The sequence below is a fragment of the Apium graveolens genome, chromosome 7 (genome assembly GCF_009905375.1).
Source record: "Apium graveolens cultivar Ventura chromosome 7, ASM990537v1, whole genome shotgun sequence".
NCBI classification, from domain to species: domain Eukaryota; kingdom Viridiplantae; phylum Streptophyta; class Magnoliopsida; order Apiales; family Apiaceae; genus Apium; species Apium graveolens.
In genome coordinates, this window is record NC_133653.1 from 28472776 (window position 1) to 28489953 (window position 17178).

At 33.0% G+C, this 17178-nt stretch overlaps 2 protein-coding genes across 3 annotated transcripts; both read left to right on the forward strand.

The window, feature by feature from the left end:
- Positions 1-8008: 8008 nt before the first annotated feature.
- On the forward strand, positions 8009-11762 carry LOC141675179 (uncharacterized). Its single transcript, XM_074481892.1, has 2 exons — positions 8009-8280; positions 11029-11762. Exons 1-2 carry the CDS (start codon positions 8084-8086, stop codon positions 11486-11488), a joined length of 657 nt encoding a protein of 218 aa, XP_074337993.1. The 5' UTR covers positions 8009-8083; the 3' UTR covers positions 11489-11762.
- Positions 11763-14086: 2324 nt separating this feature from the next.
- On the forward strand, positions 14087-17099 carry LOC141672384 (dolichol-phosphate mannose synthase subunit 2). Of its 2 annotated transcripts, none has more exons than XM_074478970.1 (3): positions 14087-14226; positions 16517-16667; positions 16743-17099. In XM_074478970.1, exons 2-3 carry the CDS (start codon positions 16551-16553, stop codon positions 16893-16895), a joined length of 270 nt encoding a protein of 89 aa, XP_074335071.1. In that variant the 5' UTR covers positions 14087-14226; positions 16517-16550; the 3' UTR covers positions 16896-17099. The 2 variants fall into 2 exon arrangements, with proteins under 2 accessions (XP_074335071.1, XP_074335072.1); XM_074478971.1 differs by having other exon boundaries at positions 16557-16667.
- The last annotated feature ends 79 nt before the right edge of the window (positions 17100-17178 follow it).

Here is a 17178-nt window from a genome sequence, read left to right on the forward strand (position 1 = left end):
ACCCGTCAGAACTTACAGGATCGGGATTTAGGTCATCAGAATTTACAGAATCGGAATTTACATCTTCATTTTCAAATCTCAGCTGATCATGATCATTGAAATCTTCAAGTCCAATAATATTTTTATCATCAAAAGATACATTGATAGATTTCATGACAACCCTTATTCTTAAATTGTAGACTCTGAAGGCTTTTGTGGAAAGTGGATATCCAACAAAAATTCCTTCATCATCTTTTAGATCAAATTTTGACAGCTTTTCAAGATGAGTCTTACGAACAAAACACTTGCATCCAAATACATGAAAGTATTTCAGATTTGGCTTCTTTTTCTTCACCATCTCATATGGTGTTTTTCCATACTTGTTTATGAGTGTAGCATTCTGTGTAAAACAAGCAGTCTGCACAGCTTCAGCCCAAAAATAGGTTGGTAGCTTTGCTTCATCAAGCATAGTTCGTGCAGCTTCAATAAGAGTCCTGTTCTTTCTTTCTACAACTCCATTCTGCTGTGGAGTTCCATGTGCAGAAAATTCCTGCTTTATTCTTTGCTCTTTGCAAAACTCTTTCATGATTAAATTCTTGAACTCAGTGTCATTATCACTTCTTATTATTTTAACAGAATCATTGACTAACTTATCCAACTGTCTGACATGATCAGTTAGAGTATATGCAGTTTCATTCTTCTTATGCAAGAAATACACCCAGGTGTATCTTGTAAACTCATCCACTATAACCATAACATATTTCTTGTTTACAATTGACATGACATTGACTAGACCAAATAGATCAACATGTAGTAAGTGATAAGGCTCAAGAATTGAGGATTCAGTTTTGCTCTTGAATGAAGATTTCCTTTGTTTTGCCTTTTGACATGAGTCACAAAGACCATCAAGAGCAAATATTGATTTTGGCAGAACTCTCACAAGATCTTTCTTTACTAGCTCATTTACGTTGTTGAAATTTAATTGAGAGAGTCTCTTGTGCCAATTCCAGCTTTCTTCAATTGATGCTCTTCTTAACAGACAGATTGCAGAACCATCAGAGTTTGTTGAAATTCTGGCTTCATATATGTTACCATGTCTGTAACCTTTCAGAACCACTTTGCCTGTAGAATTACTTACAACTTCACAGTGTTCTTCAAAGAAATCCACATGATAACCTCTGCCACAGATTTGACTCACACTTAGCAGATTGTTTTCAAGTCCTGAGACAAGAGCTACTGTTTCAATTATGACATTCCCAAGATTGATATTGCCATATCACAGAGTCTTTCCCATGTTGCAATCTCCATAAGGAACTCCTGGGCCAGCTTTTTCCACAAAGTATGATAACAGGGCTTTATTTACAGTCATATGTCTTGAACATCCACTGTCCAGAACTAGGATGATTTTCCTGTTGCCCTGCAATCACAAAGACCACTATTGATTAGTTTTAAGGACCCAAACTTGCTTGGATCCTTTGGCCTTGTTAAGTTTGTTAGCTTTTGCAGCGAATTTAGTTTCAAAGTTTATGCTAACATGCTTTTTATCAGACTTTATATTAGACTTTGCATCAGAATTTACACTAGAAGGAATTATACTAACTTTCTTTAAAGAAGGTTTTATTTCATAATAATCATAGTACAGACTATGATATTCCTTACAAGTATAAATAGAATGCCATAAACTACCACAATGGAAACAAGGATTTTGTGGTTTAAATCTAACAGACTGACTCTTAACTCCTGATCTACGAGGTAAAGAGTTTATATCTTTATTTTTCCTGCAAAAAGAAGCAAGATGGTTAGAGTTTCCACAATTATAGTATTTCTTTCTAGGAGAATTAGGAACAGGCATATAATTATTACTTTTATTCACACCTTCCTTTCCATTCCTATTTTTCCTAGCTTCCTTGACCTTGTTCACATTTTTAATATCTTTCAGCTTATACTTAAGCTGCTTCTTTGTCATTAAGCGAATGTTTACAAAAGCTGGTTTATCATGTTTTAATTTGTTAGAAGTTGACTTTTCTTTGACTTCTGTTTTAGAATCTTTCATCTTTTCAGAATTAGACACAATAGTTTTTGTAACAAATTTAATAGGATTTACCTTTGGCTTAATTGGCAAAGTCCCTTTTTCACTTTTACCATCTTTATAACCTAACCCCTCTTTCCAGTTTCCACTACTTAGAATATTCTGAGTTGTTTTGCCTGAGTTAGTCCAAGTCCTGATGATTTCTCTTTCTTTTTTAATTTAGTTTTTAGATAATCATTCTGTTTAAGCAATTCATCCTTAACATACACATCATTATCTCTCTCTGTCTGAATAGTATTCATCTTGACTAACTCTTCTTCAAGATAGCTATTTCTGTTTTTGTACTTTAGATTTTCATATTTTAATCTTTCATTCTCTAAAGTCCGATCTCTATAGCTAATATAAATGTTTTTCAGAAATAATCTCAACTCAGTAATATCTTCTGTATCAAAAGCAAGAGTTGATAGAGGTACCTCTAGTTTAGCAGCATGAGAACTGCTATCAACATTTTCCATTAAGGCATAGTTCACCTCTTCTTCATATTCTGAAGTGTCTGCCCAGTTTTTCTTCTTTGTGATAAGTGCCTAGCCTTTATCACCTTTTCCTTTCTTGAAATCAGGAGAGATGTGGCCTCTTTCACCATAATTGTAGCATTTGACATTTGAGTTGTCTCCTCTGTCAGACTTTCCTCCTTTGCCTTCAGTCTTTCTGAATCCTTTCTTGTCAGAACTTCCACCTTTCCTGGAAAACTTCTTACCCTTTCTGAATTTCTTGTAGGCTATCTTTGTGATACCCTTCACCATAAGAGCACACAGTTGCATCATCTCTGCATCAACATCCACTTCAGATAAATTTTCAGGTTCTGAATCATCATCATCAAAATCTGATGAATCTGGATCAGACTGTATGATGAGAGCCTTTCCTTTTGCCTTCCTAGAGACAATTGGCTTTTCTTCAGCCTTTAAAGCAACTGTCCTAGACTTCCCTCCATGCCTCTTCTTTCTTTGTTCCATCTCAAGTTCATGAGTCTTGAGCATTCCATAGATTTCATCAAGAGACATATCAGCAAGTTCATAGTTGTCTCTTATTGTAGTAGCTTTCAAATCCCACTTTTCAGGAAGAGCTAGTAGGAATTTTAAATTTGAATATTCTGTATCATATTCCTTATCCACTAGTGACAGATCATTCAACAGCTTTGTGAATCTGTCATATGTATCAGTTGGTGACTCATCAGATTTTGAGTCAAAGTGCTCATACTCATGTGTGAGTATTGTCTTCCTGTTCTTTTTGATAATATTGGTTCCTTGACATCTCACTTCCAATACATCCCAGATTTCCTTTGCAGTCTTGCATCCAATCACCCTATTTGACATGACATTGTCAATTACCCTATGAAGCAAGTGTCTTACTTTTGCATCCTTGCCTAGTGAAAAGATGTCTTCAGTGGTGTATTCTCTCTTTTCTTTGGGAATCATCCTGTGAGGCTCATTCCCAACTGCAACCGAAAGTAGAAAGCTTTGTGGGCTTGTGTGGACCATCATAAATTATGTCTAAATATTCTGGATCTGTAGCTTCTAGAAACATGGCCATCTTCACACTCCATACAGGGTACTCAGACACCCTGAGCAAAGGAACCCTGATGGTTTCATATCTACTGGTGTTTTGAATGGGTTGAACCTTTGCAGGTTCTTGAGGGTCTTGTGTTTTTGATTGATCAGACATGATTGATTGTTTGTTTGGATCTTAACTGTTTATAAGCTTAACAGATTGGCTCTGATACCACTTGATAGGCCTCAATGATACTATAGAAGGGGGTTGAATATAGTATCAAAAATCAATTTGATTATGAACACAAGTATGTAACATAAAACAAGTTTATTCAATATATCAAACTCTGTTATAGTAGGTTTAATCTACTCTCTCAGTGATGTATGATATCACTAAGAGCTGTTAGGGTTACAATGAATAATATTCTCGTGAATGATAACACATATAGTGTAAACCCTAAGCTGTGTTTATATAGTACACAATTACAAGATATATCCTAATTGATATGATAATGATTCTGTTTCCTAGAATATATCAATCAGAGATTATCTACTGCAGTCCTATAGCTGTCCAATTTTTCATGCATATCTTTACTTGTTTAATCCAGATCCTCTCCTGTAAATCAGCCACTTTTCATCCCTGAAGTGTATCCGCACTTAAGTTCTGATATAAGTTCTAATGCCTTAAGTTCTGATAACTTTCTGTCTTCATTAAGTTCTGATTTCCAGTTAAGTTCTGATATTCTGATAATAAGTTCTGAAACTAAACAAATCAGATTAGACATGATATCACAAATATATCTAACAACATGTTGTTGTTAGCATCCCTACCAACAACACTGAGTAGCTGACCACCACATATATTTTTCAGAAAACATCCATCTATACCCAGTATTAGTCTGCATCCTAACTTCCAACCTTGTTTCAAAGCTTCATAGCAAATGTATATCCTCTTGAATGTGTTCACACTATTATATGTCACCATATTAGTCATTATCTTACATGTGTTCTTTGGGTTATTTTTGATCAATTCAAATCCAAAATCTCAAACCTTTGAGGAGTGACCCTTCATACTTTCCAAAAATCCAACAAGATTAGCATGTTTTACCCTAAAACACTTGATTCTAGTTACATCAATTTTCAACTCCTGTCTAATGGTTTCTTGCATCTCCTTCACCTTCCACTGTGGGTTTTTTCTGATTTGTTCACCATACATTTCTGTTAAGTATTTCATAGATACAAGCCTATTGTGATATGGTTTGGTGCATAGATGATCAGGATGACATATTTTAATTTGGACAGCCTCACCCCCTTCCAATCTACTGCACCACAAATAAAATGTGCATCCTTTTTCATATGCAACCTGTGCTCTTTTAGCATCATTTGTAATGAAATGCAAGGCTCTCTTCTCAGATATTCCATAATCTCTAGTAGCTTTTCTAAACTCGGCCATGGAGCAAAATTTAAGCCCAACTTCAAACTTAAACCTACCCAACTTTTCAGGATTATAAACTGTGGGTTTCTTCTTCCTCTTATTACCAGGAGGAATTGCAACAGACCCCTTCTTAATATTTTCATCTTCACTGGAATAATCCTCATACCTCAACTCATCACTATCATACTCACTCTCATCACTAGCATCGGGAATTGGTCGTCTAAATTGCCTAAAAGCTACAAGCTCTTCATCAGATTCCCCCTCTTTAGGGTCATGGTTAGGGTCACTATTATCACCACCACTAGACCAGTCACCAATATCAAGATCATTATTAAACAATTCATCAATGTCAAACCCTACATCTATGTCAAGTCCACTGAACTTATCATATTTCTCTACCAAATCAGTACACTGCCATGTTTTCTTATGATCCAAAAATATATTTAACTTTTTAAATGACAAGGACACCTCAATCAAATCTCTAAATGACTGATCATCATATAACACTCTAATACTCTTCTTAAAGGTGTGACCATCACATTGAAAGTAAAGCATATCAGTCTTACTATAGTCAAATTTCAAGGGATAATCATCAATTTCAAGAATCGAAAATTTGTCTGTGTCAATATCTTCGATGATATCTACCATTCCCCCAACATAATCAACATTTCCTTTGAAAGATTCAGGACTAAATTCCCCATGATGGTGTAAGTAAATAGAAACCCTCGTAGACATTTCTATATAACAAAGTCAATATAGAATGGATTAAAATAATTTCTTCAAGCAAACGAACCAAAGACAATAAGATCTATAAATATTACATATTTTTAATAAAAATTTGATCATAAAACAAAAACTTATCATGCAGGACCTAAAAACCCTAGGGATAAGTTCAAAATATACCTTAAATAAGCTTAAGATGATTCTCAGATGCTTGTTAGTTTGTAATCTTGAACAATATGACCAAGAACGACTTCAATTGAACGATTCTAGGAGTGGGTAATTAGGGTTTGCAATTTCCCCCTTTCATCTTCCCGCTTGGTCTTCTCGATTATGTTTGCAGTTTCTTTTTATTTGTTATATATTGCACATTACACATAACAATTACAGTCAGCGCTACGGGGAAAAAATCCGTCCACATGTAACACACTAACAAAATACTTAACGATTCCCGTCTAAATTGACTACAAACCCAGTTGAATCTGACCGAATGAACAATTAGAGTTAATTAGTGATTAAATCGAGACAAATTTGCAGTCAGTGACCTACTTGAAATATTTGGCCCCAATGAGTGACCTATTTAATATTTAACCCTATTTGTATATAATTCCAAGTACCAAATAATAACATTGATGTATGATTTTTCTAGTATGCATAAATGATGTTATCATAATTGATATTTTTAGTATCAGCGCCAAATCGTAATAATTATTCTCAGTAATTTCAAGTTAAAGAAGTACGATATATCTTAACAAACTCTAAACATGTAAAAGAGTAGTTTGAGAGTTTCATTTTTACTAAAGTACCCAGAAACTTTATTTTTTCCCACATAAATTACCTCCATTTAGGAGTGTCCATGGATTCCAAAACCCGAGTCAACCGACACAATCCGGCCCGAATCAACGCTAATCGAATCCGAAAAAATTCAAACCGAACTTTGATTGGGTTAAAATTTTTTAAAACTGAATTAAATGGGTTGAGTTAGAATTTTGCGTGTAACCCGCCCATTTCAACTCGGCCCGCACCCTACTATAATTATATGTTTTGAATTAAATTTTTGTATTCAACATCTCTAACACACGACACACATTTAACACTGTTATAATAGATAAATATAACTCTCCGCTTGAAAGTTGCATTTAAATGCAACCATACATAACCAAATTTTTATTTAGTTAAGTTGTCATAAGAACTTATTTTAACTATACACACTTGACAATATTTTGGATGTGACTTGATCTATGAACTATAGGCAAGAATAATAGATGTTACAATAAAAACTTGCAATTAAGAAATTCATCTTTATCTTAACATTTTTGTATGCAAATATGATAATTTTTTATATTTCCACCGACCATATAGACTCAATCTGATGACATTTAACCCAAATCTATACTATACTATAATAGCCGGAATGAGGTATAATTTGTAGTTTGGTTAACCCCACATTTTGGTTATCCTTTTCCATCACGACCGTTGGATCTTCTTCATCAAATAATCAGAGCCGTTAGATCCAAATACTAAGAAAATATACTTCACAGTTCTCAGGGTTTCGAATCATGTTAACAACAAACATTTATATTATTTATAAAAATATGTATATAAGTTTTCAGATTCGAATCTCAATCACTAACAACAAACATATACATTATTATTTATGAATAAGATCTCATCAATCGTATACTATTTGTACTATTTCAACCTAACTTGAAATTATAGTTATATAATCATTATTTATTATTTAATTATTTATATTAAATTTTAATAAAATTATATGAAATAGAATTAAAAATATATAAATATTAACGAAAAAATGACAAAAATAGCCGATTTTTGAAAAATTTTAACAAAAATAGCTATTCTGAAAAAAGTGGTCAATTTTGGCCGAATGAATACTCCACTATCAGTTGGGTATCCCAATTTGTATAAGATACTCCACTGTTAGTTGGGTATTTCATATATGGGATACTCCACTGCCAGTTGGGTATCTTGTATAAAGTGGATACTCCACTGACAGTTGGGTATCCCATCGGCTAAAGTTGGCCAACTTTTCAGAAATTGGTTATTTTTGTCAATTTTGTGTAAAAATTAAGCTAGTTATAATTAAGTTTTAAATTATTAAAAATGTGGGTTAGGATTTTGCATTTAAACCGGCTAACCCGATCCGCAGGTCTGTACTACCTACAATGAAAAAAAAAGCAAACTGGGCCTCTTTGACCAATCATCTAATAATTTTGAGATAAAAAACTCATTACCAAAGCCCAATACACATGATCCATTTACTCTCCTCGTCAACAACATTACAACAAACCCAAAATAACCTGCTCAAAGAAACATCACTGAAATTGCCAAAAAAATGGAAACTCAAATTCTATGCAAAACCCAGATCAAATATTAGAAAAAGATCAAAACTTTGAATCGAATTATCAAGAATTGAAAATGGTGTTGTGGGAGATCACATTAGCAACTGCTTATTTTTTAGGTCTCAAAAAGACTTACAAGCTTGCACTCAAGATGCAGCGAAGGGTTGTTTCTCATAAACACCCCAAGACCCGTCAGTTTCTTTACAGGTATATATGTAATCTCGATAAATGAATATTCGATAAGTGAATAATCTCGTTAAATGAATGATTTTTATGTGAAATAATAAGAACATTTGTGTAAATGAACCATATAATATAATTATCCGGTCCCAAGGGTATTCATTTATCCGAGGTTTTAATTGTGTGTAATTATATAGCTGGTGTTAATATTTTGTTATGTTTTGTTGATGTATGTTATTAGGGGTTTTTAGTTACTTTAGGGTTTAAATAGGGTAATGCTGATATTTGTAAAATTGAGTTTGTTGGTTCCTTTTAGCTGATTAGATGAAGTTATTAAGAATGTTTTATTCCGTGGACACGAGAAGGTTCAATCTGTAGGATGGCATGAGAAGGTCCTTATATAAGCAATGTTACTCTGATGTTTAATAAAAGATGTTGTTACTGGCGTTAGAAGCCTGTGACCTGGTGTATAGCAAGTACACAACTGAGTATTGCACATATTGAGATAAAGATTATGCTAGTATTCGTAGATTTTTGTACGTTCATTGGGTGATTGCTGTGAATAGTGTAAGTCCTGCTTATGTAAAAGATGGTTTAGAACTGGTTGTCCTAAACGAGAAGCGGTAGATTTAATAGGAAGATTTGACTTATAATGTTGGTAGGATGTGGGCTTTAGGACATACCTTAGTGGATTCCTTTTATTTTTTATTGGTGAAAAGAATATGAGCGCATTACATTGTAGAAAGCTCGACACGTAAAAGTTCTAGCTTCTATCTCATTTGCTTTTATAGTGACGTGGTCATGTGGTGTATCCCCTTGCCTTTTTGTGTTGATTTTTTCCTATGCTCAAACCTTCTCGATGAAATGTTAGCAATTTCCTTTTGAAAAAGTTACCGTATAGGACTTTACTCTTTAGTTTGATCGAAATGTTAGGTGTGATATGGGACTATATAAAGATTTATTTCTCAAATACAAAATATGTTCCTTTAATTAATATTGGAAGAAAAAATATAAGTGTGATCTCAATTTAATTATTATGCCAGCTATTTTTGTGTAGTTTCTTATTGATTTAGGGATTTATATAGAAGTACTGACATTGGTTGGTTTTTTCACAAATTATTGATGGATTATGTCTGTGGAACGAATGAAGTATAAGCTACATAAATCTGGGAATGGCATTACAGAAGCATTTGATCAACACCACTTATCTAAGCATATCCATTTACGGTGTTCCTCTGAATCTAATACAAATAAAGTTTGCCACCTTAAACCAACTGTTATGCTGTTTAAATAAAATACCGTATAGTCGTATACTAGCAATGAGATTCAGGTTTCCCTCTAAGCATGTATACAGCAGCTCCCTTCACTGCAATATGATAGATATGAACTTTCAGCTATACAGTATATGTCACCTGCATCTACTGGATTGGCTGTATGCCCCCATAATAGATGTTACTTTTATACTTAAGCAGTACTTGCCTTACCTTCCTACAATAGAACCTTCCTGCAATTTCATGTTCTTCAGCCTTGATACTTATACTTGTGGACGGAAGTTGTCAAGGGACTTGACCACTTTTTAGATCCCCGAGGGAATACCATATTAAAATCCTTAGTATCTAACTAGAGGGCTTCAAGCGTTTCTTGGGTGTTGTTCCGAGGGACTTTCAGGGAAATGCCAATAATTTTTTTGGGGGTAAAATCCTAAACCTTGTAATAAGTTGGCCTTTTTAAACTCATGTAATACGGATTTAAAGAATGTGTTAGCGCATCCTTCTGACACATTTTGCAAAATATATAAAGAAGAGAATCCTTCTCATCTGCGTATGTTTTCGTATTTTTCTTTGTGGATTAGTAACGCATCTTTTAAGTGCGTTACATGAGAAGAAATTAATTGGTAGTCGTAAATGCATTACATGGTTAGAGTATTTAGAAAATTTATACCACAGGTTGTACATGTGTTGCACATTCTCTAAATTTCACCTTTTGCGTGGTAAGTTCTATTTGGTACAATGCATCCCCGAAATCTGCTGATTAAGCAAATATGAAATGTCTGAATTTTCTTCTATATTTAGAAGTACAAAAATTATTGAATTTATGTATCGAAGTACAAAAATTATTGAATTTATGTATCAACCATATTTTGCCGTTGCACAAATTGATGTTTCATAAAGATTGGATGAAATTATTTAGGAAAAACAGTAAAAGCAACTAAGCAAGTAGCGGGGTCGGTATAATTTCACATGAAATGAGGCTAAATGTGCAAACATATGCAGTATGAGAACCACACTGGATTGATTGCAAGCTTTTCTATTCAAACGGATAAATTTTAGAAGAACGTAAGACTTCCTCTTCAATTAAAATTTGGCCCTCTTTAGCATGCATTTTTTCCTACCAAAAATTTGCAAGTTCACTTATTGGATAGTGGTAGTGTCACTGTTATATTTTTCCAAGAGTTGCATTTTGATTTTTCTTTTAGTTTTTTTTTTAAGTCAAGAAATGTAGTACTCATTTGCTTACATCTTTTTGCACAAATTTCCGTTATGTTTACTCTAGTAAATCCGTAAAGTTCTGTTACAATAGTTAGTAATAAACTAATAATTATTATCTTCCTTGTCAAATAAAATAAAATAAAAATCATTAATATATTCGGGAAATACTATTGGGCACATTTTGATAAAGTACATCTGTTTTTTAACTTGCTATTCATGCTCTGGGACTTTCAAAGTCGAGACAAACAAAGTGTGTCATTGTAATATACTTTGTTTTGTATCACAGGAGAACACGTGCTGTATTTGATATGGTAATCAGAGTTCACAAGAAAATCCAAGAAAGAGACATAGAAGTTGGTCGTAATGTAGGAAATTGGATCCTCCGGTGGCTTGACAAAATGAAACCATCGGCAGAGATCCGTGGAGGACAGCCTCCCTCAATTGCCAAGTCCGATTCAAGTGTGAGAAAGCAGTTAAACAGTTCGTCACACCAGAAAACAGCTGGAGACCGCTCAACATGTAGTGTGAAGAACGGGGATAGAGAATCTGGTCGGCAATTATTTAGCTCCACAAGAATGACTTGGCGTAAACAATTTCCTAATATTACAAAGATGATGCCCGGAATTTCCAGCCAGCACAGACATATGTCCATCTGCGGTCCTCAAGTGTTGAAACCAAATTATGGAAGTTTTGGTTCTGAGAGAGTTATCAGGAAGGACATAATGGAGTGGATGGTGCGCAAATAAGGAATACAAATCTCTGTTTTCTTTCTTGAGTTGTGTTGTGTTGCAAAATACTCGAGCTAAAAAAGGAATGCCATTTACTAGTTATCTGGAGTAGGCAGTGTCTGCAAGAAAATGTTGGCCTGTGAACATTTCTTGGACTTTCTGTTCGTTTACAGTAGTAAAGACCATCTTTATGGTCAAGTTATGATATGTTGACATTTAAGCCTTTTTTTGTCTTAAAAGTTGCTTAATATTATATAGTAGATTTATAAAATTTTGTACAGTTATTCTTTCATACTTTGCTGGGTAGCGTGTGCATGCGGTTCGGTTAACGGGCTATAGAATTGAAATATTTGGTTCAGTTATGAAACCAAAAGGTACTGATAGCCGAATTGACTACCGACAGTGGAGAGTTGGGATTTCAAATTTTCTCTGATCTCTTCACACTTACCAACAAGTGAGGCTTAGGGATTCCATTTCATCTCTTCTTCGCCCTTCAGTTATCCTCCAGCAGTCCTGTTTTTATCCCCCAAATGAGCATAATCTGCTTCATATCCCAGACATACTAAAACTTATTTCTTCCCTTTTTTGGTTACAGTATTGAAGATATCTACAAAGGACCAACAATGTTAACTCTTCATTTCTCTATTTTCTGCTAATTTTGAAGAATTACCCCAATTATGGTTGCTTTGTTCTCTTTGGTTTCTTCAAAAAATATGTCTCATATTTGTTTTTTGAATTGCATGTGCGCAATCTATACCATTTCTGTGTGAAGTCTAATTGCCTTATTCATCGTTGTGTTGGTGTGAAATTTCTTCATCTCTGGCTGAAATTTTACATCCAGCTGTTTTTCCTGGTTGCTGTGACTGATTTTTTCTGTAGATTCATAGCTTTATGTAGTTATGCTTTATGTAGTATAGAATGTGATCCATTTCTCTTCATGTGCTTGTTAGTTTACACCATAGTTGTCTTTTGCTTAGAGCAGTTGCTGAGCAGTTGCTGCCGGTCTCTTACCTAGTTTGATTGAAACTGAGATTGCAAGTCTCCAACTTGAGCCCCTGCTTATTAAAGTTGAAACTTGAAACTTCGTTGTGTACACAATTATTTTGATGGGATTTGTGATTTGGTTAAGAAGTACAGTACAAAATATGATGATTAGTGATTTTTGTTTGGTTGACAAAATCACATTTTGGCTATAACATGTAATCATTTTCGCCATGACATGTAATTTTATTAAATATAGTTCTTATTTAAAGAAATGTCACCTAAAAAGAATGTTTCAAGAGTATGCTAAGAGTATCTCCAACAAACTCTCTTCTACATGCTCTTAAGTTTGAAAAATAAAGAGTTATGCTTAAATTTGAGCTGTAAGAGACTCATAGAGGCTCATTAAAAGTTTTTCTAAGAGTCACTATCTAACTCTTAACTAATATTTTATAGTAAATTGGTAAAATATACTCTCTCTCTTTTCACTTTATTTTGTACTTTAATGATTTCAAGCTTTTAATAATATAAAATTGAATAAGGAGTTAATATTAAGAGTATTGTTGGAGATAAATGTACACTAAATTGCTAAGAGCTAATAATTTATAATTTATATTATATTAAAAAGTGATTTTAAGACGTTGTTGGAAATGTTCTAAGGTATTATAAAATATAATGTTTTAGTAATTAATTGTGACATTATTTTTATATGTGTATTCCAAGATATTAATAATTTATAAAATATTTTTATATCCTATGATGAATTTTATATTTGAGTAAAATTTACCATATTTTTTTTAACAATAATAAACACAACTTATACATGTCTTGTGTGCCAAAATTAAACTTGTCTAAAAGTTTGATTTTATGTTTAATTTTTTTGAAGTTTAAAATTTATGTTTGGGAATATCAAGTTAAAACCATAACTAATTAAAAACACATTTAACAATACTCAATTGTTTTCTTTTTTTCTTTTCTCTCTAAAATCAGCTGCAAACTTCATAAAATAGTGCCACTCATATTGTTACTCCCTCTGTCCACTGAATTATTTACATAATTTTTTCTGATACTTATCACGTATTTTAAGGTTATTATAAAGTATAATTCTAGAAAGTTTAAATGTTATATTTTTATTTATGGAAGCCTTACCGTGGGAGGTAATGAGTAAAATTCAAAAGAAGTCAAATGTCACAAACACAATCCCGGTGCTTAAATTATTTTAGTTAGTTTAGTTATTAGAAATAAAATACTGCATCCGCTCCAATTTATTTATCTTATTAAATTTTGGAAATTTACCAAAAATATCATTTTTATAAAAATATTTGTAAAAATACGGACGCGGATTACACTTTGCAGATGTGGTTGCATATGAGGTTAATTCGTATTTTTGCAAATATTTTATGCAATTTGGGTATTTATGCAAAAATTTAAATTGACCGAACAATGATCATAAATTAAATTTCAGTATGTCATGATTTTAAAAAATCGAAATGTATATATTAAAGTAGATTATATGAATTTTTGAATAATAATATATTTTTTATAAGTATTTTCATTTATATATTATATATGAAATTGAGCGACCATAAAAAATCAAATAAGTACTCAGATAATAATCAATAATATAACGAGTTTATTAAAATGAAAATTAAATAAGAAAAGCTTTTCAAGCCCCTTCACCTTTGTACACGAAAAAGTTAACCAAGCAATTGGGCGATGACGATCAACTGAAACCAAACCCTAATTATTCAATTTCGGCGATACAAACAAAAATTGTAAGTCTTTATTCTCTTTACTTACTCCTCTTAATCATTATCTACATAATACATACACACTCACACTCAAATCAAGAAATTTTGTTAACTTTTCATTTGATTCAATTTCATCAGCTTTGGTGTACTGTTGTGTTAAATTGAGGTTAAAGGTTTGAACTTTATTCACGGATTTATTTGAAATGTAATTCATGTTTGATATTTTTAGTTTGATTATTTTAAAATGCAGAATATATGAATAAATGTGGTGTTTTATCCCTCTGGGTTGATGTTATTTAATAAAGATTAGGGAGGAGGGTTTGTATTATATGGTCTTGTTATCCGAGCTGAGCTTATGAATTTTAGAAATTGTTGGAATTGTCTCGGCCTCTCGGGATAATAGGGTGTTTTTACGATATGTTGTAATAACAGCATTATTAGGAGGACGTTTGCGTCTTTTTAGTCTATGGTGGTTTTATTATGTTTTTAAGTCTTCGATAGTTTGTTAAATAATTGGATGAAGATATTAGTAGTCGGGGTTTTAAGGTGATGTTGTATTTAAAAACCCGGAGAGCATACTTCTAATTTTTACTAATCTAGTATGTGTAATGAGTGTATTTGTTGGAATTTGTGTCTATTAGTGGTACAGTGCTGCTCATTGTTTGTGCATGCAAGGCTATAAGTTCTGTTCATGTGTCTGGTATATTGCAACTAGAATGTGTAGTATAGTAAACGTTCCTTACCTTTTGAATTTGCGTGATAGCTTTCCCGTTGATTAACTTGGAAGAGGAATGTGAGTAATCAGGTCTTTTTGCTCCTTGGATGATCATAGCTAAAGATCGAAGTGACCCATTATTTGTTACATAGTATTTTGTTTCTGTTTAGATTTTTTTATTGGGAGACTGTAGAGTGTAGGCTAAATATGGCTTAATAGTGACTTGTAATCTTCTGTTGAAGATTTTTTTTAAAAATAAAACGGAACTTCTCTACCTGCATTTATAAGAGAGCATATTGCTTTCTTCATTACTTTGAGGAAGTGTGGATGATTGAATTTGCTGAAATTTGTGTCAGTATTTCTGCGATAGTGAGCACCAGATGTCTTGTTATCAGGACTACAAATTCTTTTGTGCTGTATAGTATTTAGGAACCAGAAAGTTGAGTATGATAGAACTTCATATGATCCAAGTCAAATGGAATACCAAAGGAGTGAAAGCTGTAGACATACAAAATATTTTGTTTGTTTATGTTCAATTTTGCATCCTTTATCCCGTAGTCTGAAAGGTGAGAGTGGACCATTTTGGCGGGCTGTAAAAGTAGGGTGTGTAAAAAGTACAAATATTACAAATTTGCAATGTTAATTTATTAATCTAGGAAAATGCTGATAATTTTGTCCTGCCTGTAGAATGTAGATAGTTAGAGTGAGCATCATACTACCATATAGGTAATTATCTGAAGATAATTGATCTAAATCGTTCAGGACAACTACTCATCATAAGTCCAAGAAGTTTCATCTTATTATAGGGGACAACTTGACTTGTACCAACTGACTTGTAAAAGCAAAAAAACACAGTTACCAGAGAGAACTGGAAATTCTACGTACACTTGATTGAAAAAGTTAAGTATTCGGGTGACAAAAGGGTAAATTAAGTTTACTGAAGCATGAAGAATTTAATTAACATTTCATTGACTAGTGGAGAGGGGTATTTGAACTGTAGTATAACCAGCGGCGGAGCCCCTATGTGGTGAGCATATGGGGCCACCCACCCTGAGTTTGAAAGTTTTATATGTTTCTTATATGTGCAAAAGTTTGAAATGGCTGTGTAAATAAGTCTTATAGGTGATAAAGGTCTGAGAAAGGGTGCCTGATAAAAAAATCTGAAGCCTAACTTTTTTAAGTACTTAACATCACAATATACTGTCTATTGTATCATATGTGGAAGAATGATATGTATCACATGTCCAAAAAATGAAAGTAATGTATTGGCCGAGTTAGAGTTCTCTTCAGCTGAAAAGTGCAGTTATCAAGTTTTTTTTCTGGCACACTATGAATTAAGTTTCTCCCTCCTCCACCGAGTCTAATCATGCTTCAAAGATTTTACGTATAGATTTTTATTACAATGTACCCTTTCTGGTTCTGTGATATGATACCTTTGTTTTCTGGCTATGCTAAGCTGAACAGTTTTGTTAAATGAGCTGCATCTGCGTTTTGTCTAGTTCCTTGCTAATTTTTTATGAGGTTTTGTTGAAGTATATGATTTTTTTTTGAGGAGGTGCTAATTTATTTGTTATATCTTTTTTGTTTTGCGACATCCAGACCGGTGAGAAAGTACTAATATGTTCAATTTGGAATGCAGTCAGTAAAAGTAGCAAACACTATGGAATTAGCAGACAGAGCAGTGGGATTTCTCTTATCATTTATTAGCTTGTCAATTTTTACTTATTACACTTTTTGGGTAATCATCCTGGTAAGTAATTTTCCTCATATTTTTGTTTGTGGACTTGTGAAGATTGTTCTATGACTCTAATTTTTTATCTTTTAGCCATTTGTTCAAGGTGATCATTTCGTGCACAAGTACTTCCTCCCTCAAGAATATGCCATTCTCATACCTGTTTTTGCTGGTGTGACACTCTTAAGCTTCTTGTGTGTATTCATTGGATATGTGATGCTAAGATCAAAAAAGAAAAAGGCGTAGAGCATTCATCTTTTAACTTTCCGGGTTCTTGGGTTCTACATTTATTGCTAAACGACATTTTTGTCATATGTTGTAACCTTGTAATCGAATTCACAGTGGCATATGTCACATCTTTTGTAACTGGTTAGCAATTTGTGGTTTCTATACTTGTTAATGTTTGACACATATACATCTTCATTTAGTTAAGACATTTTTTATTTGTCAGGATTTAGTCAAGACATTTTGTTTATACCGGATACTACAGAAATTTACCTGAGAAATTATCTGTCATCCTTTAAAATAT